Here is a 24,764-nt window from a genome sequence, read left to right on the forward strand (position 1 = left end):
CGGTCACACCAGCGTCCATATCCGCACACGCTCAGATTTCTGGTTTCCTGCCACTTTTCCTACCACTCACTTACATCCCAGGAGGTTTCACAGCCGGAAGGTAACTTACTCCTCCCCACCCCACCATACCCTGGAAAAGCCTGGAGTGCCTTCTCAAGCTCCTTCTTCTCCTGTCTTCTTCTGGAAGGCAGTCACAATGTTGAAGCTCTTCTGGAGTTTTTCCTTCTTCCCATCGCTTGTCTTGTTCTTCTCAACCAGCTTGGTGATCCGGGTCATCTCTGATGCTGGGAAATCCTCTCCTTGGTCCACGATCTTTCCCATGATTTTAAGGTACCGCTCGGGCCACTTCCTGTCAGTCTCCTTCACACTGACCGGTTGTCCTGCCCCTGCTTCAAGAGGGACTGGAAGGCTCCGATGAACCCCCCAGCAAAGGTGTCATATGCAGGCAGGCAACCAGGCATTCCTAGGTAGAGCCCATGTCCCTTCAGCCAGCACTGGATGGCTCCAACCTTAACTGCCCCACTATACAGGATTGGGTTTTCAATGTCCCTATCCTGGAAGAGGTAAGAGGTAGGAGACTGGGTAGTTCCCTTTGTCCAGCGTGTATTGCTCACTTAGCTCCATATTCAGCCCTTTGCACCATCATCTGAGATCCCCACCTCTGCCACCAGGAGATCATCACCGGAAGCTGAGTTTTCAGCCAGACGCTTGAACTCATCCTGCCTCTCACCCTAGGGGGACTGGGTGTCAAACTTCACCAAGATGAACTTGCTTTTAGGAATGACCTTGTAGAAAGTGGGCTTCCCTAATAGATCAGTTGGTAAAGAATCCACCTGCAATGCAGGAGATCCTGGTTCTACTCCTGGGTCGGGAAGATCTGCTGGAGAAAGGTTAGGCTACCCACTCCCTTGTGGCTACCCACTTCCTTAGGCTACCCACTTCCCTTGTGGCTCAGCTGGTAAAGAATCTGCCTGCAATGCGAGAGACCTGAGTTCAATCCCTGGGTTGGGAAGGTCCCCTGGAGAAGGGAAAGGCAACCCACTCCAGCATTCTGGCCTGGAGAATTCCATGGACAGAGGAGCCTGGCGGGCTATTGTCCCTGGGGTCTCAAGGAGTCGGCACACACAGCAGTCACAGAAGAGGTAAGAACATCCCATGGTCCACGGCTGCCTTGCTACTCCTCTGAGCATCACACAGACACAGAGGTGGCTCTGCGCTCGGCGGTCCAGGGGGTCAGGACATGGGAATCACTTGGCTGGCTGTACTCCAGGTAGCCAAGGAGAAAGAGTTGGCTGGTGATGGCAGTCGAAGTTAAGCTCCAGAAAGGAGCAGGTCCTATTCCTAGTTGCTGGAAGCCTCTGAGCCAATAAGGAACAAAAATCACAGAAGCACCGCATCTGATAGTTAAGCCCCATTCCAACGTGCTGAGCTCAAGGGCCATAAACTCCACGAGGCTGAGCGCTGACCCCAGGTTCTGACCCATGAGAGGCAGGCTCATCTTTTCCCTTGCTGATCTTCATCCCCCCCTCCCCACCAGTCATCTGGTGAGCATTAGGTTAGGAGAAGAATGTGGCTGAAGCACAAACTACATCATAGAGTATAAACGGATCGCAGCGGTCCAACTTGGTTTCAAGCAGATAACAATTATGGGCATTACATTAATAAGTTAATGAGACAATTATACAACCCAAATGCTGCCCAACAGCTTGTTTTTAATCAAGAGTTGCTTGGCCTGTGGTATCCACTTGCAAGCTCTCAGCCCAGGCTTCCCAGGAAAAATTAAGTTCCTGGCCTCCTTGGGAACTCTGCACACATGTGCCTGGCTGCTGCACTTTGCTGGAGAGCTTACGCTTTCAGCTGCGTTACAGGCAAATGAAATGGAGATCAGAAGGCAGAAACACAGGCCATCCAGTCACCCATGTCCACACCAGCCTGGCATGAGACATCCTCAGGGTCACGTGCCAGTGTGGGCTGTAGGGCTGTCATCCGTGCAGGGGACACTTTGCTTGCCTCTGGAGAGTGTCGTACAGAAGTGGTCGCTAAAGTCTGTCAAGGTCCAGCTATCACTGTTTCTCAGAGTTAGCTTTGGGGCTGTCTAATCGGGATCTTTTCGTAGTAGTGATGGGTTGCAGGTTTCATCTGTTGTTGTTGCTGTCCAGTCACTTGTCTCACTCTTCGTGACCCCATGGGCTGCAGCATGCCAGGCCTCTCTATCCTCCACTGTTTCCCAGAGTTTGCTCAAATTCATGTCCACTGAGTCAGTGATGCTGTCTGACCACCTCATTCTCTACCGCCCCCTTCTCCTTTTGCTTTCAATCTTTCCCAGTATCAGGGTCTTTTCCAGTAAGTCAGCTCTTCAAATAAGGTGGCCAAAGCATTGGAGCTTCAGCTTCAGCATCAGTCCTTCCAATGAATATTCAGGACTGATTTCCTTTAGGATTGACTGGTTTGATCTTGCTGTCCAAGGGACTCTCAAGAGTCTTCTCCAGCCTCAACAATTCAAAAGCATCCATTTAAATTCTAAAAAGATGATGCTGTTAAAGTGCTGAACTCAATATATCAGCAAGTTTGGAAAGCTCAGCAGTGGCCACAGGACTAGAAAAGGTCTGTTTTCATTCCAATCCCAAAGAAGGGCAATGCCAAAAAACGTTCCAGCTATTAGTCCCCTCAAATTACGTCCTTTGAACAAATTCCGTATCTAGAAGCATATAATAGAGCCCCTCCTCTCTAAAACTGGTGCTACTGGTGAACTGTCACACATGCTGAACTTACATTGTGTCTTCACACAGAATCCCTTAGCTGCCTGTTGGGATGCACTTCCCAGACTGCGGGTGGCTTCCCATTGGTTCTTCCTAATAATAATGGTCAGAGCTAACACTTATGAGCATTCCCTATGCCCTAGGCATGGTGCCAAAAACTCCATGTGCTCTCTTAGACCTCACAGCACTCTGTGAGTTAGTAACTATTGTTTCCATGTTACTGTCAAGGAAGTTGAGACACAGAGGAGCTGAACTACTCCAGCCATGACTGGCATAGCTGGGAGTTTAAACACAGGCAGGCTGGTGCCCAGGTTTTAAAAACCGCTCAGTAACCTAGCCAGGTAAAGGGGAGTGCTCAGACTCCCTTCCAGGATGACCCACTGTGACCCCAGGCCCAGCAAGAAGCACATGCAGAGTGTAGCAGTTGCCTGCCTGGCCTGTGAATCCCAGGATGTATGTGGCCACGGTCCAAGACCAGCTAAATCGATTCACCCATTAACACAGCAGCGACAAGCACCTGCTTGGCTCTGGCTGAATGCTCAACTTGGCACTGGCACCAGGGACAAGCTTTAGGATACCCTTGACCTTGACTCTCAAATGCTCAGGGGACAGCCAGACGCTCGAGGCAGGGGACTCCTAGCCATTATTACAGGAAAATCGAATCCACCAAACTGCCCAGAAGGGTGCAGATGGGAAGTTCAGGGGATGCTGGACTTGACGGCTCCAAGAAGGCTTTCGAGAAGTGGATCTGAGAACACACGGGTAGGATTACAGGGTGGTGCACCGGGCTCCACCACAGGGACGTGCATCCTGCAGGCAACCAGCCTGGGAGGGGCAGGGATGAGGACTCACAGTAGGGGAAAATACCTGAAATTAAATTCATGCAAGATGAGCCGGTCCTTCAGAAGTAGGGCATAGAGGTGCAGCCGGCAAAGACAGGCAGTTGGTGCTAACGTCATCATGAGAAAGAAGTAGGGCAGACAGGAGGGAGAGGCGAAGGGGACGATGACATCATCTGGCAGCCACACAGCCCACTGGTCCCGCCCTGCGGTATAACTGGGGCCTGGGGAACGTCTTCCTTCCCAGGTAAGAGGTGTGTCTGCCAGTTCGAGGACCAGACACGTTTTCCGCGTTCCAACTCAGGGGAACTGCCTGAGTTGTTCTGAATGTCACCTCTGTCCCTAAATCACTTCTCGGACTCTCGGTCTGGGATGTCCTTCCCCTATTCCCTTTGAGCCAACACAGCCAGCCAAGTAGTTATTACTTAAGAATAGCTAAGAAGAGCCAAGATTTCTGCAAATGAGGAAGTTGCCACTGGAACAGTCATTGTTTTTTTAAGCCAAGATGCTCCCACTTGTAGTTGCAAAACTACATTTGGAACACTCGCTACAGCCCAGAGCCCATCAGTTAGCAGGCTTGGGTGCACAGAGCATCCGATGGAGCCTGGGTTACCCCGGGGGTCTTCAGGGTCTGCTGGGGACAGACACATTTGTGTGCTCAGTGACTCAGTTCTCTGCTTGCTGGAAACACAAGAACAGGCGTGGTGGTTAACGCCCCTGAGTTTGTCAGGACTTTTCTCAGATATGCGGTTTTTTAAATACCAGGGCAGGTTATTAACAACCCCCCAGTTGCTCATTCCTGCTTCTGCAAACTGAAGGAAGAAATAATACAGAATAATATGTAAAGAAATACAAATATGGAAGACCAAGCATACCACTTTAAAACAGGATTTCAGCAATTACCGGCTCAAGTTTAATATTGTTCATGGTTTCTGTTTACTTCCAAGGCTTAAGGAGTTCTTGAATTCTTTGTTTCTTGGTCCTGCCTCATTGGAAGCGTCTGGAATGTACTCACCCGAGGCCCCACCCAGGCCAATCAAACCAGAGTCCCTGGACTGAGACTTGGAATCAGCATTTTAAAAGCAAAGATACAGACACACATTCACATAAACAAACAAACCTTGAGAGGAGACTCTAACGTGCAGGCCGGGCCAGAACCAGGTCTGACTCCTATTGTTGTTCATTCTCTAAGTTGTGGCCGACTCTTTGCGACCCCATGGACTGCAGAGCACACCAGGCTTCCCTGTCCTTCACTATCTCCTGGAGTTTGCTCAAACTCACGTCCACTGAGTCAGTGATGCTATCCAACCATCTCATCTTCTGCCACCCTCTTTTCCTCTTGCCCTCAATCATTCCCAGCAGCAGGGTCTTTTCCAATGAGTCAGCTCTTCACATCAGGTGGCCAACGTGTGAAGCTGTGAGTCACGTTGTGCAGGGCCACCCAAGATGGATGGGTCATGGTGGAGAGTTCTGACTCCTCTGGTCTCTGGCATAACTTCTGGGATCCATCCTTCCCTCCCTGCCAGAAGGACTGGCCATCTACAAAAATTCTCCTACATCCACTTTACTTGGGGATCAAGTAAATTTTCAAAAATGAGTTATTCAAAATACATCCACAAGCGTGGGCTGCCTGGGAGTCTGACCTGCTTTAAAGTTCTTGTGGGTGCAGATGGTATTATCCTATGATCCCAGGATGCCAACAGCCATCTGTGTTCTTCCTGGTTTTGGAAAGTTCCTGCCAGCCATAGCCACTCTCTGAGCACCAAGCCCTTATCTTCGACTGCTCAGAGTACCCCAGGAGACCCCTGTTCTTGCTTCTTTGGGCACGAAGCCTCGCCCACCTCTCATCCTAAACTTGTGCTCATTTGGACCCCAGCTCTTCTCAGCCTCTGCTTCTGCCTGGTCAGGGCAGGCTGGTATCCACAAAAAGTGGGTAGAGACAAGGGCAAAAACTCCTGCAGAGGGGGGTCACAGAGACCACGGCTCACCCCTGGTCCTGCCTTTTCATGCTGCTTGAACATGTGCTGATTACTTAACCAGCCTCTGCAAACCTCAGCTTCCTCTGCTATAAAAATGGGAATACTGGTGTCTACCCGGAGGTGTCTGCAAAGCACTGTGACCCTGGCATGTAGAAATTTCTCAGTACACTTATCAGGCACCCCTCCTTCAAGTGTCTGTGAATCCCCACTTCCCCAGACCCAGGTCAGCTCTTCACGATTTCTATACAACAGAAGCCCACCAGCCCTCTTTGAGTCTGGTGACTCCATCCTCCACTCTAACTGCAGGCACCGCTGTGTGTGACCCTGTGCGTCTGCTCTGCTTAAAAACATTCTCCTGGCTTTCCACTGACCGCAGAATAAAATCCCGGTAGAGTCGAGATGGCTTTGCAGAGCACCCAGGGCTGACCAGTGATTCCCCCGCAGCTCTATCTCCTCCTGCCCTAACTGTCATGCACATACATCCATCTGTCACATGCACGCACACACATGTGCACTCACGCATGTGCTTGTGCGCACACACACCCCCTACCGCTTAGGTAGAAGGAGTTACTCCCGTGTCCAGATGCATGGGGGGCAAGCCAGCTGAGTGCTCCTGGTGAAACGGTACTCACTTTTCCAAAATTGCTTTGCTGCGAAGCCTCCCTGACCTCCAGGAAGATGTAAGCAGTTCTCTTCTGCACCCCCACAGCACTTGATTGACAGCATCCACCCAGTTCCCATCACGCCCAACCACACCAAGTGGCTTATGGGTCTGCTTCCCTACAAAGCTGTGACCTCCCTTAGCAGATGGACCCCATCTGATGCATTCTGGATTCCTGACGCACGGTGCTCGGTTCTGCCCATAAGGCCTTGTAGAACAGAGTTGGATTTCTAGAAGGGCTTTTGCTTTCATCTTTGCAGAAAACTTTGAAAAGTCAACTTGAATATAATAAGATTGCTTGGAAACATAGCTACTGTGAAGCATCTTCAAACTGCTACGCATAAACTGTGAGCATTTCAGAGAATCCCCACCAGGAGAGCTTCAGCGATGGGCCGGGGACGCTTTCTGGTACCCACTGTGCTCAGAGGCAGGAGACAGACTTGCTGCTGAGAATAATGGTCATGTTCAGACAGGGGCTGCCAGCCACGTAGCACATGAGAGCCACCTGGGAGCCTACGAAGCCTGATGTCCAGCCCCTCCCCTCCTTTGAAAGCAAGGCCTTTGAAAGCTTCTGGGCAACTCCAGCGGCTCTGGGCTGAAAGCCCTTAGCACCAATGAGCCGACGCGCTCTCTCAGAGTGTGTTGCTAAAGGCAGCTGGCACACGTGGTTTCCCCTTGTGAACAGCTCATGGAAGGAGTGTTGGTGAGCAAATACACCTAGGCCAGACCAGACTTTCAGGATCTCGTCCAACTCTAAAGTCATCTTTGCAAAGGTGAGCTCCCTCCCGAGTTCACGGAGAAGAATTTTCCTGCAGCAGGTTGGGCCGAAAGCCAACTGCCGCATCCCAGGACTGTGAAGCCCGTCGGTTCCGTATTGATGAGAGCCGACCCTCAGGCGGCTGTGGGACCTGCCCAGGGAGACCTGGGGATAGGCCCGCTGGGCGCTTTCAAGAGGGTCACACGTGCCATCTGGTTCAGGATCCAGCTGGGGAGACCAGGATGGGAGGAGATGGATCCCAAGGCCACCACGGTCCAGACAGCGTGGGGGCAGCTCCCACAGCTATTCCAAGCCCTGGGGGTCTTCAGAGGAAGGGAAAGTCAGGTACCAGAGGCAGAAGCCAGCCTTCCGAAGTCAGATGGGGTGTGTTTCATTCCCTCCACCTCATTCCCAAACGTTTACACGACGTGAGTGATTTAATTACCCCCAAAGAACTTACCTTGTCAACGTGATTAGCGATCTCTATTAATCGCTGCTTGACTTTTTCCAGGTCTTTTCCTTGCCTCTGAAACTTAATAATTTTAAATGTCAGCATTAATAACTGTAAGACCATCAATCAAATCTCATCTTCTCAGCTCCTGGAAATGTGAAGTCTTGGGCTTTGCAACCCCCTAGGGCCCTCCCTGGTTTATGGTGAAGTGAGCTCCCATTCTGCCGAGTAATTTCCCTGTCCAGGGACTTTCTGAAACTCCCTGAAATTCACCCAAGCCAAGTGCTCATAAGACAGTAACTTTTGTGATTTTTTCCAGCCTCATAAATGATGGAGGCAGTGACATGTTTTGGCAAAGAGAAAACAGACAACCAGAAAGCAGCCCAAAGCCATTCTTCATATCATCGACTTGATTTGAACTTCCTCCGAAATTTCTTTTATATTTGTTTTTAAAAATTAAAGAGTGAAAGTAATAGAAGCTCATGGCAGCAAGTCAAACAATACAGAGAATGGATAAAAGTTAATAAATTCCCCCTTCTCCTCTCTAATCTGACCTTCCAGACTGGGAACAGTTTCCTGAGAAATTGTCAAATCTGTTTCATTCATATGTGTTGAGCCAGCTTGGGAGAAAATGTCACCTAATTCATGATAAGTAGTAGTGGCAAGAAATGAACACAGAGGAGATAATCTAAAAAATAAAAAGAGCTAATTAAAAATTAAAAATTAATTTAAAGAAAAAAACTAGCACGGGATAAAGCCTTACTTCAGAAGGTAGGATTTTTTCTGCTGTGTTTCTATAGCCTTCATTCATTCATTAATTTTGGTTTAGAACATACTGGAAATTTTTTAAACTAAACTTTTCCCCAAAGTGTTTTAGAATACATTCTAAAACCATCTGCTATTTCCCACAAATAATTCTCCCTGTTTGGAGAGCTTAGCTACCATGGCAGCTCTGTAGTCCTTGCTAATATTCTTTTCTGCAGTCCTTGCTAATATTTTGTAATAGCAGATACATTTGTAATGTTTTATACCTTATAAGATCAGGGAGCCACGTTTTCCCATGGGTTGTTCACAATGCTCTTAAGGCCTCATAGAAAATGGGGCTAACTAAAGCATGTAATAATTTGTTAAATGTTTTCTTTTCCCTGAGGTGGCTGTTTTTTTTTTTTTAAATCAACCAAGAAATTTCAAAAAGTTCTTACCTCTCGGTTATCGGCGACGATAACGAGCTCCACGTACTTGGTCATCTTGAGGGTCTCTCTTTTTTGCTGCCAAAAGTAAACATGGATTTAATTTCCCTGACGGTCTCTCTGGGGCTTTCAGAACACTGTCACTATCTCTCGACGGAAGCATCAGAACTAAAAGGACACCCCACCCCTTCCAACAACACTGGCTCCCACACCTCTGTTCCACCTAGGAGTTCACCTCTGACCCTAACGACTTCTGTAAATCCATCTCAACATGAGCCATCAGTTTCCATTCCCATCTGGGAAGTCCCTATAAAGGAATCTAACCTTTGCCCTGGATCACTGATTTTAGGATCAGAGTCGAAATCACCATTGAACAAAACACACACATAAACAAATAACTCTGGGGCAGAAGCCCAAGGCCGTCAAGACCACTGTAGAAATCGATGGGAGTCAGGGTTTCACGGGTGTTCCCTTTGCCTTTGTGGTCCGGTTTTGCGACGTGAGAAAAGCAGAGGAGAGACGCTTTGCTCATGTCACAAAATCGGAGGAGATTGTATTTTAAGCTGGAACTGCCCTTCTGGGGGAAAACTGAGAAGTCTAGGCCAGAAGGCTGATTTCTTGTGGCTGATCGTTGAAAAATCTGGTTAGATGCAAAGGAAGAATGGGGAACAAGTGAGCCAGGCAAGAAGGAGGTCTTAGGAGGAAAACCAGAAAGGAATAAAAGAAACGGAACAGAAAGAAAATAAAGGCTGAAATACGCCACTAGAGAAAAGTGATTTGGTGAGAGTGCAATAGCTGAGAAGAATGAAGACCTTGTTTATCAAGGGATAGGGCTGAAGAAGAGGCAGACGGCCCAAGCACGAACTCCCTCCCCGTTAAAAGCAGCCTCTGAAATGGGTGACATGTTAATCACGTTTCCTCAAAAAACACTCACACTCTTCCATGAATTACTGGGAGAATCCCAAAGGCATTTTTCGGAGGGAAAAAAAAAAGAGCAATTCATGGAGGGTGGTCTCAAAAAGCCAACTTTAAAAGCAAAAAATAAAGCCTTCTGTTTTTGCAATAAAATGGAGTCAGAGGAAATGGGGGTTGAACAGGTCTGGCTCCCCATAACTGATATCGCTGCTTTATGAGTTAACTACATTCTGCTTAACCTTGAAAACTTGCATGTTACAACCAGGCTTTCAGACAAAAGCAAAAATGACCAAGGTCTGCTCTGAATCAGCTTTCCAGTCACATAATCCTGAGGGAAACATCTTTTATAAAACAAATCCCCATCAGTGCAGGATCTTCCAAACAGATTTTTACAAGAAAAATGTGTTTGTATCATAGCAGTGTTCCTCCTTGCTGCCCAGCTATGCTGATTCATGAATTTTGATATCTCTAAAGAAATCTCAGGGCTTCCCTGGTGGCTCAGATGGTAAAGAATCTGCCTGCCAACACAGGAGACCCAGGTTTGATCCCTGGGTCGGGAAGATCCCCTGGAGGAGGGCATGGCAACCCACTCCAGTATTCTGGCCTGGAGAATCCCATGGACAGAGGTGCCTGGAGGGCTACAGTCCATGGGGTCACAAAGAGTTGGACACGACTGAGCGACTGACACTTTTACTTTCACTTCAAAGAAACCTGGAAACCTTATGGAGGGCGGAAAAGCAAAGCACCAGGAAAGGTAAAATTTCTCATATTTTAACATTACCAGGAGAAAAGTTCAGTTTAGTAACTGCATGGTGTAGGCATGTTTCATGATGACCAGCTTACTCACAAAGGGAAAATGACTAGCCCCAGTGGTGCCCACTGGTCTGCACAAAATGAGACACCGTCTTAAAGTGGTCCCTCCTTCCCGAGGGGTGGAAAGCAGAAGCCTCTTCCCCCCATAATTCCCTGATTTACCATTCACAGACTCATCTTACAGAAGAAAATACAGCTCTATTAAAGGAAAAATAAATTAACCTCCCATCGAAAAACTCATGGAGAGAGCCCTGGTTGCTTAGATGTTTACACCTTTCAGACTGCAAGGGGGTGAAATGAACGGCCAGGGGACAGTTCCAAATGGCCTTGGATCATCATTTAGAAAATACACAATTCCAGATAATGAAAACAAACACATGAGCCCAATTTTCCTGTCTCTGCAGTTTTCAGAGAAGTCCACATTTTCTCATGAATGCAGAGAATTGCAAGCTCAGAGAGACGCCTAACCACATAATAATAAAAAGCCACAGGGGAGTGGCCGGCTCATGGCCGCAGAGGTTCCTTTTCCACCAGCTGCACACACAGAGAGGCTTAAATTACCTCCACATGATTCCCACCTATCTGGGCTATCCAGTTAAAAAATCATATTCAAAATGTTTGCTATGCAGAGCAACATTTGAAACTGGTTGCTTGCTGCAATTTTCATTTGAGGTGGGGGGAGATTGAGGAAACAAACACCCTTCCCCAAACAGGTGAGAACATGGGCCTCTGAGAATGGCCCAACCATTTCTGCTCCAAGGTTGGATGCATTCTTTGAGTCTTGCTCAACTGGGAAGCGGTTCCCTGGCCTCTCAAAGTTGTCACAGTCAAGTTCTTGGGAAGAATGGCCCCCACATATTTTCACAATAAGAGCTCTGGCTCTGGGAACTCAACTTGAGTCCGAAAAAACACGCCGAGATTAGGGGGGAAATAAATTCTCAATGCAACTCTCTCTTCCTACGGGCCAGACCCCTGAAATAACCTATCTGGGAGGAGGGATAATAAGAGCACAAGTCCTGAGGCTGGGAGAGCTTGGGTTGCAGCAGCAGGCAGGATGGCTGTTGCCTAGTGAGCGAGGGCAGGGCGTGGATGGGATGCGGCCAAGGATGGGCACAGAGGACAGGGCCCAGAGCGAGGAGGCTGACTGGTAACCTAATTGTCTGAGAGCAGTGGGGCTCCCTTGCAGGTGAGGTTCTTTACATATCACCCTGGCTGATAGGAGGAGAATGGATTATAGGAGGACAATGGCGGAAGTGGGGGAGAAGATGACCACTTGTGACAGTTTGAGGCAGTAAAAAGATGGAGCCAGGCAAACAGATTCAAGTTGGATGTTTTAACCAAACAACAACAATAAAATAACAATGGATCTAGGACCGTCTGCAAAGACGGCAAGTTTAGCAAATTCGGTGACTCAAAAGTTTGATTTATCTCCTTCTTAGTAAAGAAAGCTCATTGTTGACTCAAGCCAGACTCCATGCCTTGGCTCTAAGGCCACATAATGAGTATTTATGAGCTGAGCCCTGGTCTTGGTTGTGAAAGGTCATCTCTACCATCCTTACAAACGATTTGCATGGGGATGAAGCACCCAGACCATACCTGCATGGAATACAGCCTCGGAGGGCTGGCTAATATACAGGCTGCAGAACCAACAAGCAAATGAGACAAACGCTGGAAGAATGGACTGAGTCTGACGTACTGAATGTTAATGGGCACAAACGCAAAGTATCGAAATTGAGTCCAAATTGAGCCCGTGGCAGAAGTGAGAGCTAGTATTTATTGTTCTAGAGCTTTAATTGATTCAAGACTCAATAGGAATCCACATCTGGAGATTTTGAAACCTTGGTTCTCACTGAGAGATGCTCAGAGCTCAGGGCTAAGGAAGCAATAACAGGGCTGGCTGTGTTATCCACCAAAATTTAACAATGACTAAGGCAGTAAGGGCACTTGGTACGGCCTCTTAGAGGAGGTATTGAGGTGGGAGTGGTTATAATGAAAAGAAAGTGAAAGTGAAAGTCGCTCAGTCGTGTCCAGCTCTTTGAGACCCCATGGACTATTCAGTACATGGAATTTTCCAGGCCAGAATACTTGAGTGGGCAGCCTTTCCCTTCTCCAGGGGACCTTCCCAACCCAGGGATTGAGCCCAGGTCTCCCACATTGCAGGCGGATTCTTTACCAGCTGAGCCACAAGGAAGCCCAAGAATACTGGAGTGGATAGCCTATCCCTTCTCCAGCGGATCCTCCCAAACCAGGAATTGAACCGGGGTCTCCTGCATTACAGGTGGATTCTTTACCAGCTGAGCTGTCAGGGACGTGGTTACAGTAGAAAGAAATTAAACACGCTTGCTCTAATTAACAAGTTTTCCAACAATTCTGGTTAGTTCCTGATATTCAGCTATTACTAGACTCTACAGATGATCCATTCTACTGTTAATACCACCCCCAAGACCACCACTACCATGGCTTCCGTTAAACCAGGATGGCAGCCTGTCTAGAAGACCCAGAGCAACAGCCCTGGTCCATTTCAGATTGGCGTCGTTTGAGGAAACCCCACAGGGTCTCCCTGACAGGCTGTGCTATTTGTACTCAATAGACCAAATGCACATTGCTTCTTTTAGAGAAGGCAACGACTTCTACACGTGACTCACAATTATCCATACTAGTGGAGGGGAACAATAGCACAGATAATCCCCAGGGAGGATAATTCAACAATAATTTACATCTGCTTTCGGGATGTATTCTGTGATTTGCTCCAGTAGCAGATTTACAGCTTTCACCTTCCTTAGAGACTGCTGAGGCTTGTGTTAAAATTCGTTTGCATTTTTGAATGACCAGCTGGCGGAGGGGGAGGGCGAAGTCCCAGGAGGGCTGAGTGGCCAGGGCTCTGCGGGTTGGGCGTTAAAAACCTGCAGAGGATGGAACTGGCAAGGAAGGCCCCTGACGGTAGGCACCCTTCCGGAAGCAACTTGGGTTCTCATTAAAATCTAACAGAAAGCCTTGTAAAAATGACAGACAATAGCTCAAGCTGATATTATAGCCGGTGCATACCCCAAGAGCAGATTTATTCCCGCTGCTCCTTGAAGAAAAACGCACACATCTGCAGAAAAATCTCAGCCTGCAAGCCAGTCTTTGCAATAGTTAACATTTAGTAGGGGCAGAAAAGTGCTAGGAAAACGCAAACGCATTTGCTGCAGTGCATAAACCAGAGGAGTTAGCCAAAGTTACATCGATTTTTGAATATAAGATAAAGGAAGTGTTAAGTCTGGCAGGCAAGCGGCACGGAACTCGAGTACTTTCCTTTCATGTTTACCAAATGGTCTCGTATACAATTCCAATTCTCACATATTCCACTTATTTGAAAATTATTTTTGGTATTGTTTTCATGATATAGATGTGCTTTCTGTCAAAGACATGTTCCCTCCCGTAAAAACAAGCACAGCATTTTCCAGACAGAAACACTGTGAGTGGCGTCTAAGTGCATATGATAGCCCCCCTTTTGATTTAAAGGTTCATTTATGCTTCCATATGCGTTATTAACAAACCACCATGGTTATTCAGGTTTTCTCCATCTCTCTACAAGTCAAAATGACTGGAAATTACTGTGCCAATCACAGGCCTAGGGAGCTGTAAACTTAGTTAAAGAATTAAAATATGGCTGGCCAGGACCAACCAGGCATGCACTTCTAAATGAAATGGCAAACATATCCGAGTGCTGTTTAAACCGTCAAGTTATAAATCTCACAAGGTGGATAACGTGTGTTCAGTGAGGTACTCAAAGCAAGGCGCCTCAGAAACAAAATGCAAATATTCTATTTTTTTTACGACTGTGAAGGCTACGGTCCCATCCCATCTTATCTGAGGTCTGGAATCAAAGGCGAGAGCCTTTGAAACGTAAAGCAAACATGCCCTGGGAGCACAGAGGCTGGTCTCTATGACTCCATCTCTTAACTCTGTCCCTCTAAAAGGGGTGAGGGGAGGAGAAGGAAGATTCTCTGGAGCTGCTGCTGCTGGTGATGCGGGTACTTGTCAAGCCCTGTTCCTGGAGATTGAGATCTTCGCTCCCCCGCTGAGTGTCAATGTCAAGGTCAGCCATAGTGCCTGACACAGGGTGATGGGGAAGAAAAAGGAAAAACGAGGCTGCAAGCACCGGCTGTAGAAATCCTTGGGAGTATATTAACAATGAGAGGAAGTTAGGTCACATGGGCAGAATCATAACGGAAAGAATGAATGCAAAATTAAAATGAAAAGTCCTGAAGTGGTTCAGTTAAGAGCATGTTAGGGGAACACCATCTAGCCACAGCTAACAGGAAAGTTTTAAGAAGGAGAAATTGTTTAGGATAACATTCACTGTTTGGGGAAAAATGATTAGGAATACAAAGAGGCACAATTTTCATAAAGCTTTGAGTGGTAAGCAGTATAACCCTCAAAGTCAGGTAAGATGTGGAACTCTGAAACCTGTCAAAGTCAGGGGAGAGAGAGTGTTAATTGTTAAGTGATACGTTGTGCTTATCAAATGTAAGCACAAGTGACATCACATGAAAGAATTCTGGATTTCTTGTCAACAGAGGAAGGGGAAAGACAGAGATGAGAAATCAGTAAATCACGGATAACTTCCTATCGGGTTGTGCTCCTTGGAATTCGGGGCCTCTAGCCAGATGGGGCTACCCTTACTCCTTTTTGTGAGTTCGGTTGTGGTCTGTGGAGCCCCTGTGTCACTGATGTAAAAGGGTCAGGCAGCCATTCAGGGTGGAGGTTCCCTGGTGCTGCACCAGCGGTGACCTCTTAGCCCGGAAGCAGATTGTGCTCTTAACTCCACTGGGCAACCTCTGTCTCCAGTCCTGCCGCAGAAGGGAAGACCTGTGATGTGCAGACCCAGGGCTGGGTGGCCAGAGAGCAGACATCTAGGGGGAGAAGTGGGACGCCCAGACGCCCCATGGTGTCTGGACTAGGGGTAAACATCACACATTTTCAGCCACACTGCTGGACCGAGACCTAGCTCACCCAGGGCAGGCGAGTGGGCAATGGCAGGAAATTCTTCCCCAGTTCTAAAGAAGACCCTAATATTAAACAGACTGGCCGTGGAGAAACCTCCATATTGTCTTTCTCCTCCTGTAGAAGGAGGGCTGCCCGAGGGTGCGGAGGATCTGGTCCAGTCCTGTGTACCACGGAGGGGTATAATGGTGGGCAGACTTCTGGGCCAAGCCCAGAAGGTTATCACTGGAGACAGTGAACGGTGATTTTGAGTCCTCTGAGCCCAGCTCTACCCAGCACAGGTCAGTGAGTCTGACCCTGACGTTTGCAATACAATGATGGAGTTTTCAGTATCTGATTATATTCTGCCTACCTCATATCAACCACCTCTAGATAAAGTGGGTGACTCCAACCCTCAGACACAAATGGTTGAATTTCTCCAGATGGCCTAGCAGTGGGTGTCCCTAGTTGGAGCCCCCGCGCCTCCCCCACCGTCTCCAGAGATGTAATGAAGGGTTTCCTCCTACCCTTCTTGTCTGGGTCTGGGAGGCCAGTGGGAGCCTGTCATGCAGAGTGAGGCCCGACGTATTTGATCCACACGATCCCCAGGTGCCCGGCAAGTTTTCCACTGGGAAGAATTTGTATCTGTTGGTTGCATTTTTCATTGGCTCCAAAATATAGGTGTTATTTTCAAATGTAATGAGTCCCCTGTTGAAAAAGAAAGAAGAAAAATTACGTAACTTTTAAGGGCAGCTTCTTGTTTATGGTTAAAACCCAGTTTTTAATGACAGAGAGAATAAAAAAAGAAATACCAATTTATTTACATTCCTGGGTCTGAATTGGAAAGGGCATTTCTGTGCCATATGCTTGCTTTGACTTATTTTTGCAAATATTTTGAAAGACAAGTCTGAGAAGTTTTTCGTTTCAAATATTTTATGGTAAAGAATAGACTGTGTTTAGTCATTATGCCTTTCATTTGTTTTTTACTTCTCGAGGATACATTGCTGAGAAGAAGAGTTGCGACAAAAGATGTTTCATCAGCTTAGCGAGTAATTAGATCTAAATTAGCAGACATGATTCGGAAGGGAAATCTTTATTTATTTATTTTTTTAAGGAAAATTCCTACATCTGAATTATTCAATCTGACCAACAAAATTTCCTAAGTAGTTGAAAGGATTCTGATATAAGGTTGAATATAAACTTATGCTTTTTTTTTTAACTTATTGTTGGGCTTTCCTGGTAGCTCAGATAGTAAGGAATTTGTCTGTAATGTAGGAGACCTGGATTTGATTCCTTGGTTGGGAAGATCCCTTGGAGAAGGGAATGGCTGCCCACTCTAGTATTCTTTTTTTATTTTTATTTTTTATTTTTAAAATTTTTATTTTTACTTTATTTTACTTTACAATACCGTATTGGTTTTGCCATACATTGACATGAATCCACCACAGGTGTACATGTGTTCCCAAACATGAACCCCCCTCCCACCTCCCTCCCCACAACCTCCCTCTGGTTCATCCCCGTGCACCAGCCCCAAGCATGCTGTATCCTGCATTGGACATAGACTGGCGATTCGATTCTTACATGATAGTATACATGTTTCAATGCCATTCTCCCAAATCATCCCACCCTCTCCCTCTGAGTCCAAAAGTCCACTATACACATCTGTGTCTTTTTTGCTGTCTTGCCATCTTTCTAAATTCCATATATATGTGTTAGTATACTGTATTGGTGTTTTTCTTTCTGGGTTACTTCACTCTGTATATTCGGCTCCAGTTTCATCCATCTCATCAGAACTGATTCAAATGTATTCTTTTTAACGGCTGAGTAATACTCCATTGTGTATATGTACCACAGCTTTCTTATCCATTCATCTGCTGATGGACATCTAGGTTGTTTCCATGTCCTGGCTATTATAAACAGTGCTGCAATGAACATTGGGGTACATGTGTCTCTTTCAATTCTGGTTTCCTTGGTGTATATGCCCAGCAGTGGGACTGCTGGGTCATAAGGCAGTTCTATTTGAAATTTTTTAAGGTATCTCCACACTGTTCTCCATAGTGGCTGTACTAGTTTGCATTCCCACCAACAGTGTAAGAGGGTTCCCTTTTCTCCACACCCTCTCCAGCATTTATTGCTTGCAGATTTCCACTCTAGTATTCTTGCTTGGAGAATTTCATAGACAGAGGAGCCTGGTGGGCTGCAGTTCATGGGATTGTAGAGTGGGACATGACTGAGTAACTAACACACATGGTTACCAAAGGAGGGAGAGGAATAAATTAGCAGTTTGAGATGAACAGATACAAACTGCTATATATAGTATTGATAACAACTAGGTCCTACTGTATAAAAGAGGGAACTATATTCATTATCTCGCAGTAACCTCTAATGGAAAAGAGTCTGTTATACACATAAAATGGAATCACTTTGCTGGACACAAGAAACAAATGCAACATTGTAAGCCAACTATACTTCAGTGAAAAAAAGAATTTTAAAAGGATGCTTTCTTGGGTGTACTGCTTATTTAATTTGTGGGCAATGTGTGAATAAAGGAACCAATTTTAACGTAAGTGCACAAAGCAACAGAACCGTTCCCTGAAGAGCTGAGGTCTGCATCTGGGTCTGTTTGGGCTAAAGGTATACAGCTCTCTAGAGGCCTGAAGAGTGTTTCAGCACCGAGGCTAAGGAGGAGGCCTTCGAATCCACTGATCTAGCTTGAGCTCCAGCTCTGCCACTTCGCGGCTGCGTGGCAGGGCTTGCACGGCAGCAGCTCTTTGTTACTGACAAGGGCAGCGCCAAGGATGAAGCTTCTGTTAATGTACCCATTCAAAGGCTGACCATTTCAGGAAGGTCCTGTGCTTTGATCACGTGTCTCTCCCCATCCTGGACATCTGTTGCTCTGTGGTACGGAACATAGCACTAATAAGATAACTATGCTTCTTTTGGAGTGACAATAATGAAGAAAGAACCCTTTGTGCTAACATTTACATTTGGGAATAAAAAATTTTTTTTTAATTATTTTACTTTATTTATTTATTTGGGCTGTGCAGTATCTTAGTTCTCTGACCAGGGATTGAACCTGAGCCCCCTGCAGTGACAGCACAGAGTCTTAACCACTGGACCACCAAGGATGCCTCTAAAAGTATAAATTCTTTTAAAAAATAGACACATATGCTAAATATTTTAACTTGCAGAAACAGAAGCTCATGGACCCCAAGGCATGTCTGACCTTCTGGAGAAGGACAGAGCTAAGGCCGTGTCCTTGCTGTTGTTCAGTCACTAAGTCATGTCTTTGTGACCCTAAGGGCTGTAGCATGCCAGGCCTCCCTGTCCCTCACTATCTCCTAGAGTTTGCTCAAGTTCTTGTCCATTGAATTGGTGACGCTATCCAACCACCTCATCCTCTACTGCCCTCTTCTCCTTTTACTTTCAATCTTTAATCTTGCCCAGCATTAGGGTCTTTTCCAATGAGTCAGCTGTTCACATCAAGCGGACAAATTATTGGAGCTTCAGCTTCAGTGTCAGTCCTTCTAATGAATATTTAAGGTTGCTTTCCTTTAGGATTGACTGGTTTGATTTCCTTGTTGTCCAAGGGGCTCTCCAGAGTCTTCACCAGCACCACAGTTTGGAAGTATCAGCTCTTCAGTGCTCAGCCTTCTCAATGGTCCAACTTTCATATCTGTACATGACTACTGGACTATGGGGACCTTTTTGGCAAAGTGATATCTCTGCTTTTTAATACATGGTCTAGGTTTGTCATAGCTTTCCTTCCAAGGAGCAAACATCTTCTAATTTCATGGCTGCAGTTATCTTCTGCAGTGATCTTGGAGCCCAAGAAAAGAAAAGCTGTCACTAAGGCTGTGTCCTGCTGCTGCTACTGCTGCTAAGTCGCTTCAGTCATGTCCAACTCTGTGCGACCCCATAGATGGCAGGCCATCAGGCTCCACCATTCCTGGGATTCTCGAGGCAAGAACACTGGAGTGGGTTGCCATTTCCTTCTCCAATGCATGAAAGTGAAAAGTGAAAGTGAAGTCGCTCAGTTGTGTCCGACTCTTAGCGACCCCATGGACTGCAGCCTACCAGGCTCCTCCACCCATGGGATCTTCCAGGCAAGAGTACTGGAGCGGGGTGCCATTGCCTTATTTCCTGGAAATGAGCCATGTCAGCTTCCTTCAAGTGATGGGGAAGCATCAGCCTACAGGTTGGTTTTTATCTTTCTCTTTTCCAATGTGGAACAGGAAATTCTTTAAACAGGCTCTTCCTGATGTTGAAATTAGTTTTTCTTTGGAGAAATGGAAATTTGGGTAACAGTAAACTGGCAGCTCCGAGAGTTCCCACACATCTAGCAACTTCTGTTACCAATCAAGTTGACCACAATCATAAAGGAACACAATTTTCATGCAAAATTCATCTGATTGTAAATAGACACTTAAAACACACTGACTCTTAACCTTTTTTGAGACATGAATCTCCTTATACGCCCCCCAGGAGAATTCACACATACATAGATACATAATATTTTGCAGAAAATTTAAGGAGATTCAAAACCATGGATGAGATCCATGGACTCCAGGTTTCAGGAGTCAGTTCTCACCGATGATTTATGTAGCCTCAATCCAAGGATTTGGGAAATAGCTTAGTCTTTAAGTAACAGCTGAAAAAGTCAGGTGCTCCATGAGTTTCCTTCAGATAATCTGAGCTTGTTCCCAAAGGAAAGAGATTGGAAAATATCTTCCACGATTTCTCCTTCATTTGTTCAGCCATTCACTCATCCTGCACTTAGTGATAACCTACTTACAAGTGACCATTTAATTGTTCTTATATTTTAATGGAATGACTGTATTCCAGTACTCAAATGGCATAAAAGGAGAAGGAATGAATAAGGCAAATATTTATTTTGAACACAACTGGTAAACCCACACACACTGATCAGTTCATTATTATTCAACTGGCTTACTCCACAGGTCCTGGTTTTGTGAAGTCTCAAAAGCAGTGGAACGGACAGCACAGTCATGTTCAGGATGATCCCAGCCTCGCTGACACGATGGCACTGGGGCACACGAGGCACTTGGGAACCATTGGGGAGTGAAGCTGTGTGTTACCAACACTGGCGGCATAGCTGCTCAGAGATGGGGAACCACTGCTCTGGAGTCACTGAGGATGTTTTGGCTTATTTCGAATCCCACAGATCAACAGAAAGCCCTTGCACAGAGCTGTTCTCTTATACTCCCCCACCCCCTCCAACCAGTGTCTTCAGGAATCTCAAAACAGAGCATACAGGCATGGCTCTGGCCATTAACTCTTCGGAGGCTTGCATTTTTTTTTTTTTTTTCTTTGAAAAGTTCTTTGTGAACTAAAACTTAGATTCCTAAGTTAAGAATGGGTAGTAGGAAATTTCTGTTTATTAAAGTTGATTTTGTAAAAGCCTCAATTAAGAAAAAGGTCTTTTAAAAAAGAGGCCAGGACAAAGTGGAAAATGAATAATACACTTGGAGGGAAAAGAGAGATTGGCTAGAAAACTGACTTTCCAGCCCCCAAAAGAAAATGACAGCAACATCTCATCTGGTATTGCAACATTTTCTATTTTGCATTAGATTTCAATCAGCTGAAAACTTACAGTAAAACATGTCACCAGGTTCTACTCATGAGAAGCATATAACTGAAGAAGTTTTTCTACTTAATGGAAAATTTCTAGAAATTGTTATTCAGTCATAAAATTGTTCTGGTATCTCCTTTTATCTTTTAAGTCATCCAAGGGCCAGATGTTGAGAAACTGGGGTGAAGTCTTTCCCTTTGCTGCAAACCATTGGCAGCCTAGAATATGTCTTAATTAAATAATTGCTTTGGCCTGTCTTGTGTATAATTAATCACTTAGCTCTAGAGATTGCTGGAAACCACAATGGACACAAAATTCAAGGATTCAGGGTTTCTGAGATTGAAAATTTGATGTTCTCACAGCCCTTTCTGGCCCCAAGCTAGATAAGCAGATGTGATTTAAGTTGCATGTCATAGGTAGTTCGTTGTAAACTTGGGAGTTGGAAGTATCTCAGAGTGAGGGATTTAAATCCAGCAGACTTCGAAAGTAGGGCTCTTTTCCCACCAGTAGAGGAGGGGGAAAGCTTCAAAGTCAGTTTCCAGTGTCTGGGAGAGATGAAGAGTTTGGGTATCTTCTCCCTGGGGGGATTAGGAGGCAGAGGGGAACACTGGACCAGCCTTTATGGGGAGGGTAAGGCCACCTTCCAGGGCAGTCAGAGGTGGTGAATGGGGGGGCGGGGGCAGAGGAGAGGGGGTGGTTGAGGGTGAGGATGGCCACCCCTCATGGCACCCTGCCTAGGATACATCTGGTCATTTTCCCCACTGTCAAGGCCACACAGGTAGCTGGAGATACAGGTGGGACCCAATCTTGACCCATGTATCTGAAGCTTGAGGTGGTCAACTCCCACACTCTCCTGCCTGCCTCCTTCTGGTGCTGTTTCAAGAGGGATGTGGAGGCCAGAACAGGGCTGACCTTGATAGAGGGCAGATGTCAAAAGGAAAAGGGCCAGGGAAGAGGAGTTACTGCTCTGAAAACAGCCAGCCTTATTTTAAATGTTAGAATCCTACTGTTTCTCTTTCAGTGGAAACAAAGAGAAATCTATTAAAATTTTAAGTTGATTCTGTTAGCTTTCAAAGTGATAACTCAGGGGACCTGTACTTCCTCAAGCTAAGTTTTGTTCTTCTTAAAATTCAGCTTTTAATTTTCAAAGCAATGGTGCATGAGGCAGTAACACAGCTTAATGGTGCTGTTCTTAGTATGATTTTTCATACCACTCCCAGGCAAACAGGGTAGGGGCACGTGGATTTTGATGACCTGTAATAAGACGATGATTCAAAAATATGAATTGATCTGGCTACTTCCATGTTCAGCTGCTAACTGAATTTTCTTGGAAAAAGACTTTTAGGCTCAACACTGTGCTTCCAGATCTTCCCAGCAGTCTCAGTGGTAAAGAATTCACCTGCAGATGTAGGAGACACAAGGGACGCAGGTTCGATCCCTAGATCGGGGAGTCCTCTGGAGTAGGAAATGGAAAGCCACTTCAGTATTCTTGTTACAGAGGAGCCTGGTGGCCTACAGTGCATGGGGTAGCAAAGAGTCAGACACAACTAAGCACGCACTTGTGTGCACACATAAGGTGCTGTCAATCATGAGTTGGGATGAAATTCAATTTAAGTTCCTTTATGGGAGGAGCTCACGGGCAAAAACAATATCCCACCCTATCTGTGTTTGAAACACAGGGGTAGCAGCAGTGATACTAGTGAACCCATTAGTATCATCAGGCGTTTTTTTTTAAAATTTTTTGGCTGTGCCACATGGCATGTGAGAATCTTCGTTCCCCTACCAGGGATCGAACCGTGCCACCTGCACAGGAAGTACAGAGTCTTAACCACTGGACTCCCAGGGAAGTCCCTGGGCTTAATTTCAATAAGTAATTTCCATGTGAAATACTCATCTGTAATCAAAACAAACACTCATTATCCCCTACTATGTGTAAAATGCTGGGCCGTCTCCCGTGGTACCCATAAAGACGTCTCACCTGCGGTTCCTGTTTCAAATGTAATTTATAACCAGGTTTGGGACACATGACCGAAGAGGGAAAACAAGCTGTCAAAAACGATTTTAAGAATACCTCTTGCTGGCACATCAATAATAAAAATAGCAGCTACGATTGATGGCTACCCTGAGCCAGGCTCCTTTTAAAAATAACAGCTATACTGAGAACTAATTCACCAACCATTAAGCGTCCTCTTCTAAAGGATGCGATTCCATGGATTTTAGTATATTCACTGAGTTGTACAAACAGCATCCCCCTCTACCCCTGAACACTCTCATCACCCTCGAAGCAAACCCTGTTCCATTAGTAGTCATTGCTCAGCTGCCCCCGCCCCCATGCATCAGGCTCTTGAATTTTGCAAATGTGATTAATTTCAGGATCTCAAGATGAGATTATTCTGGACTTAGGGTAGAACCTAAATTTGGTGATGTGCGTCCTCGTAAGAGATGGAAAAAGGAGAAGCACAGGGACCCAGGGATGAGGGTCACGTGGACGGAGGCAGAAACGGCAGAGATGCGGCCACAAGCCCAGGAATGCTGAGGACAGCCAGGAGCCAGGCATGGACGGATTCTCCCGCAGAGCCTGCAGAAGGAGCTAACCCTGCCAGCACCTTGGTTCAGACTTCTGGCTTCCGGCCCCACGAGAGGAGACCCTGCTGGTGCTTTAAGCCCTCTAGTGTGTGGTCCTGTGTTAAGTCAGGGCTAGGAAATTAACACGGCCCACGGCTGGACCTGGCTCCCCAGCCTGCCCCCCTGTCCTTGGCCACTCTGGATGGTCAGTCCCTCTCCTGTGTCACCGAGGGCTTGTGCCAGGGTGGGCACCACTGACTTCCAAATGCAAAATTCCAGAGCAACTCAGAGCTGCCCACAGGCCAGCAGGCAGCCCAGCATGGTTGATAAATGGCTTGTGGGAAATGGGGGGCCTTGAAGGGAGCACAAGGGGGACCTGGAGATGTGCGGCAGCTCAGGAACCAGGTGAAGGGTTGAAGGAGCAGGAGAGCAGGTGAAACAAAGGTCTGAGTGTGCTCAGATGCGTTCACTGAAAGAGAGACACATGTGGATGGACAGCAGGGCCTGCAGAAGGGGGGCAGGCATGGGGCCTGGACAGTGGTCAGCCATGGGCAAGGCGCTGAACTTGGCTGTAGCCCGTGGGCTGCCCCTGTGGCCACATCACTTCCTGTGCTACACACGCTTCGTGCCGATAATGATGCCGACTCTTCTAGGCACCTCCAACTCCTAGCCCCCTGGAGCTGGTTCCTGCTGGCTCCTCTTCCTCTGCCTTCCCCACCTCCATCCCAGCCTTGACCAAATCCACTGGCTCCTTCTCTTGTAACCGCTGGTGACCCCCACCCTCTGGCCCGCAGGATGCCAGCTGCCTTAGGGCTACATCTCCCGCCAGAGGCTTCCACCATCCCAGGCAGCCCTCAGACAGAGGCTTCTAGGCTGACCCTGTGAGGTCCATGCCCACCATCCCTTCCTGCATGGTTCCCTGGGCCCCTCTGCTGAGTTTCTTGCATGGTTCTGTGTGACCTACTTCGTGGCCCTGGCTTTGTTACATTAAAATGATGCCTGGCTGGGCAGGGATGGCATGTGAGGAGGTGATGGATAAATGCCCGTGGAAACACTGTTGAACAAGCCTGGGAGTGAAAAAGAGGCTCTGATGTGTACAGCTTATGGAGCTGTGTGGTTTGGAGTGCAGAGGGTGGTGGGACTTAGATGATCAAGCAGTGTTTTTGAAACATGACCTTCTGGAATGTGCAAGATGGTCGAGAAGGGAAGGGTGGAGGCAGGAAGTGTGGGTGGGAGGCAATTTAAAAACCTGGGCGGGAGGGCTGCTCGGGGGT

The 24,764-nt window shown here is 46.7% G+C and overlaps 1 protein-coding gene and 1 pseudogene across 1 annotated transcript in view; both read right to left on the minus strand.

The window, feature by feature from the left end:
• The window catches only part of ADAM12 (ADAM metallopeptidase domain 12), a 388,314-nt gene that overhangs the window by 93,368 nt on the left and 270,182 nt on the right, over positions 1 to 24,764 (minus strand). The window contains exons 6-8 of the mRNA XM_068961374.1: positions 15,860 to 16,040; positions 8,649 to 8,714; positions 7,456 to 7,527 (exon numbers count right to left, since the gene is read on the minus strand). Coding sequence (XP_068817475.1) covers positions 7,456 to 7,527; positions 8,649 to 8,714; positions 15,860 to 16,040 — 319 coding nt within the window. The remainder of the gene's footprint in view (positions 1 to 7,455; positions 7,528 to 8,648; positions 8,715 to 15,859; positions 16,041 to 24,764) is intronic.
• Positions 154 to 3,718, minus strand: LOC138070504 (endoplasmic reticulum resident protein 29 pseudogene; annotated as a pseudogene).

The sequence above is a fragment of the Capricornis sumatraensis genome, chromosome 23 (genome assembly GCF_032405125.1).
Source record: "Capricornis sumatraensis isolate serow.1 chromosome 23, serow.2, whole genome shotgun sequence".
In the NCBI taxonomy this organism is placed as follows: domain Eukaryota; kingdom Metazoa; phylum Chordata; class Mammalia; order Artiodactyla; family Bovidae; genus Capricornis; species Capricornis sumatraensis.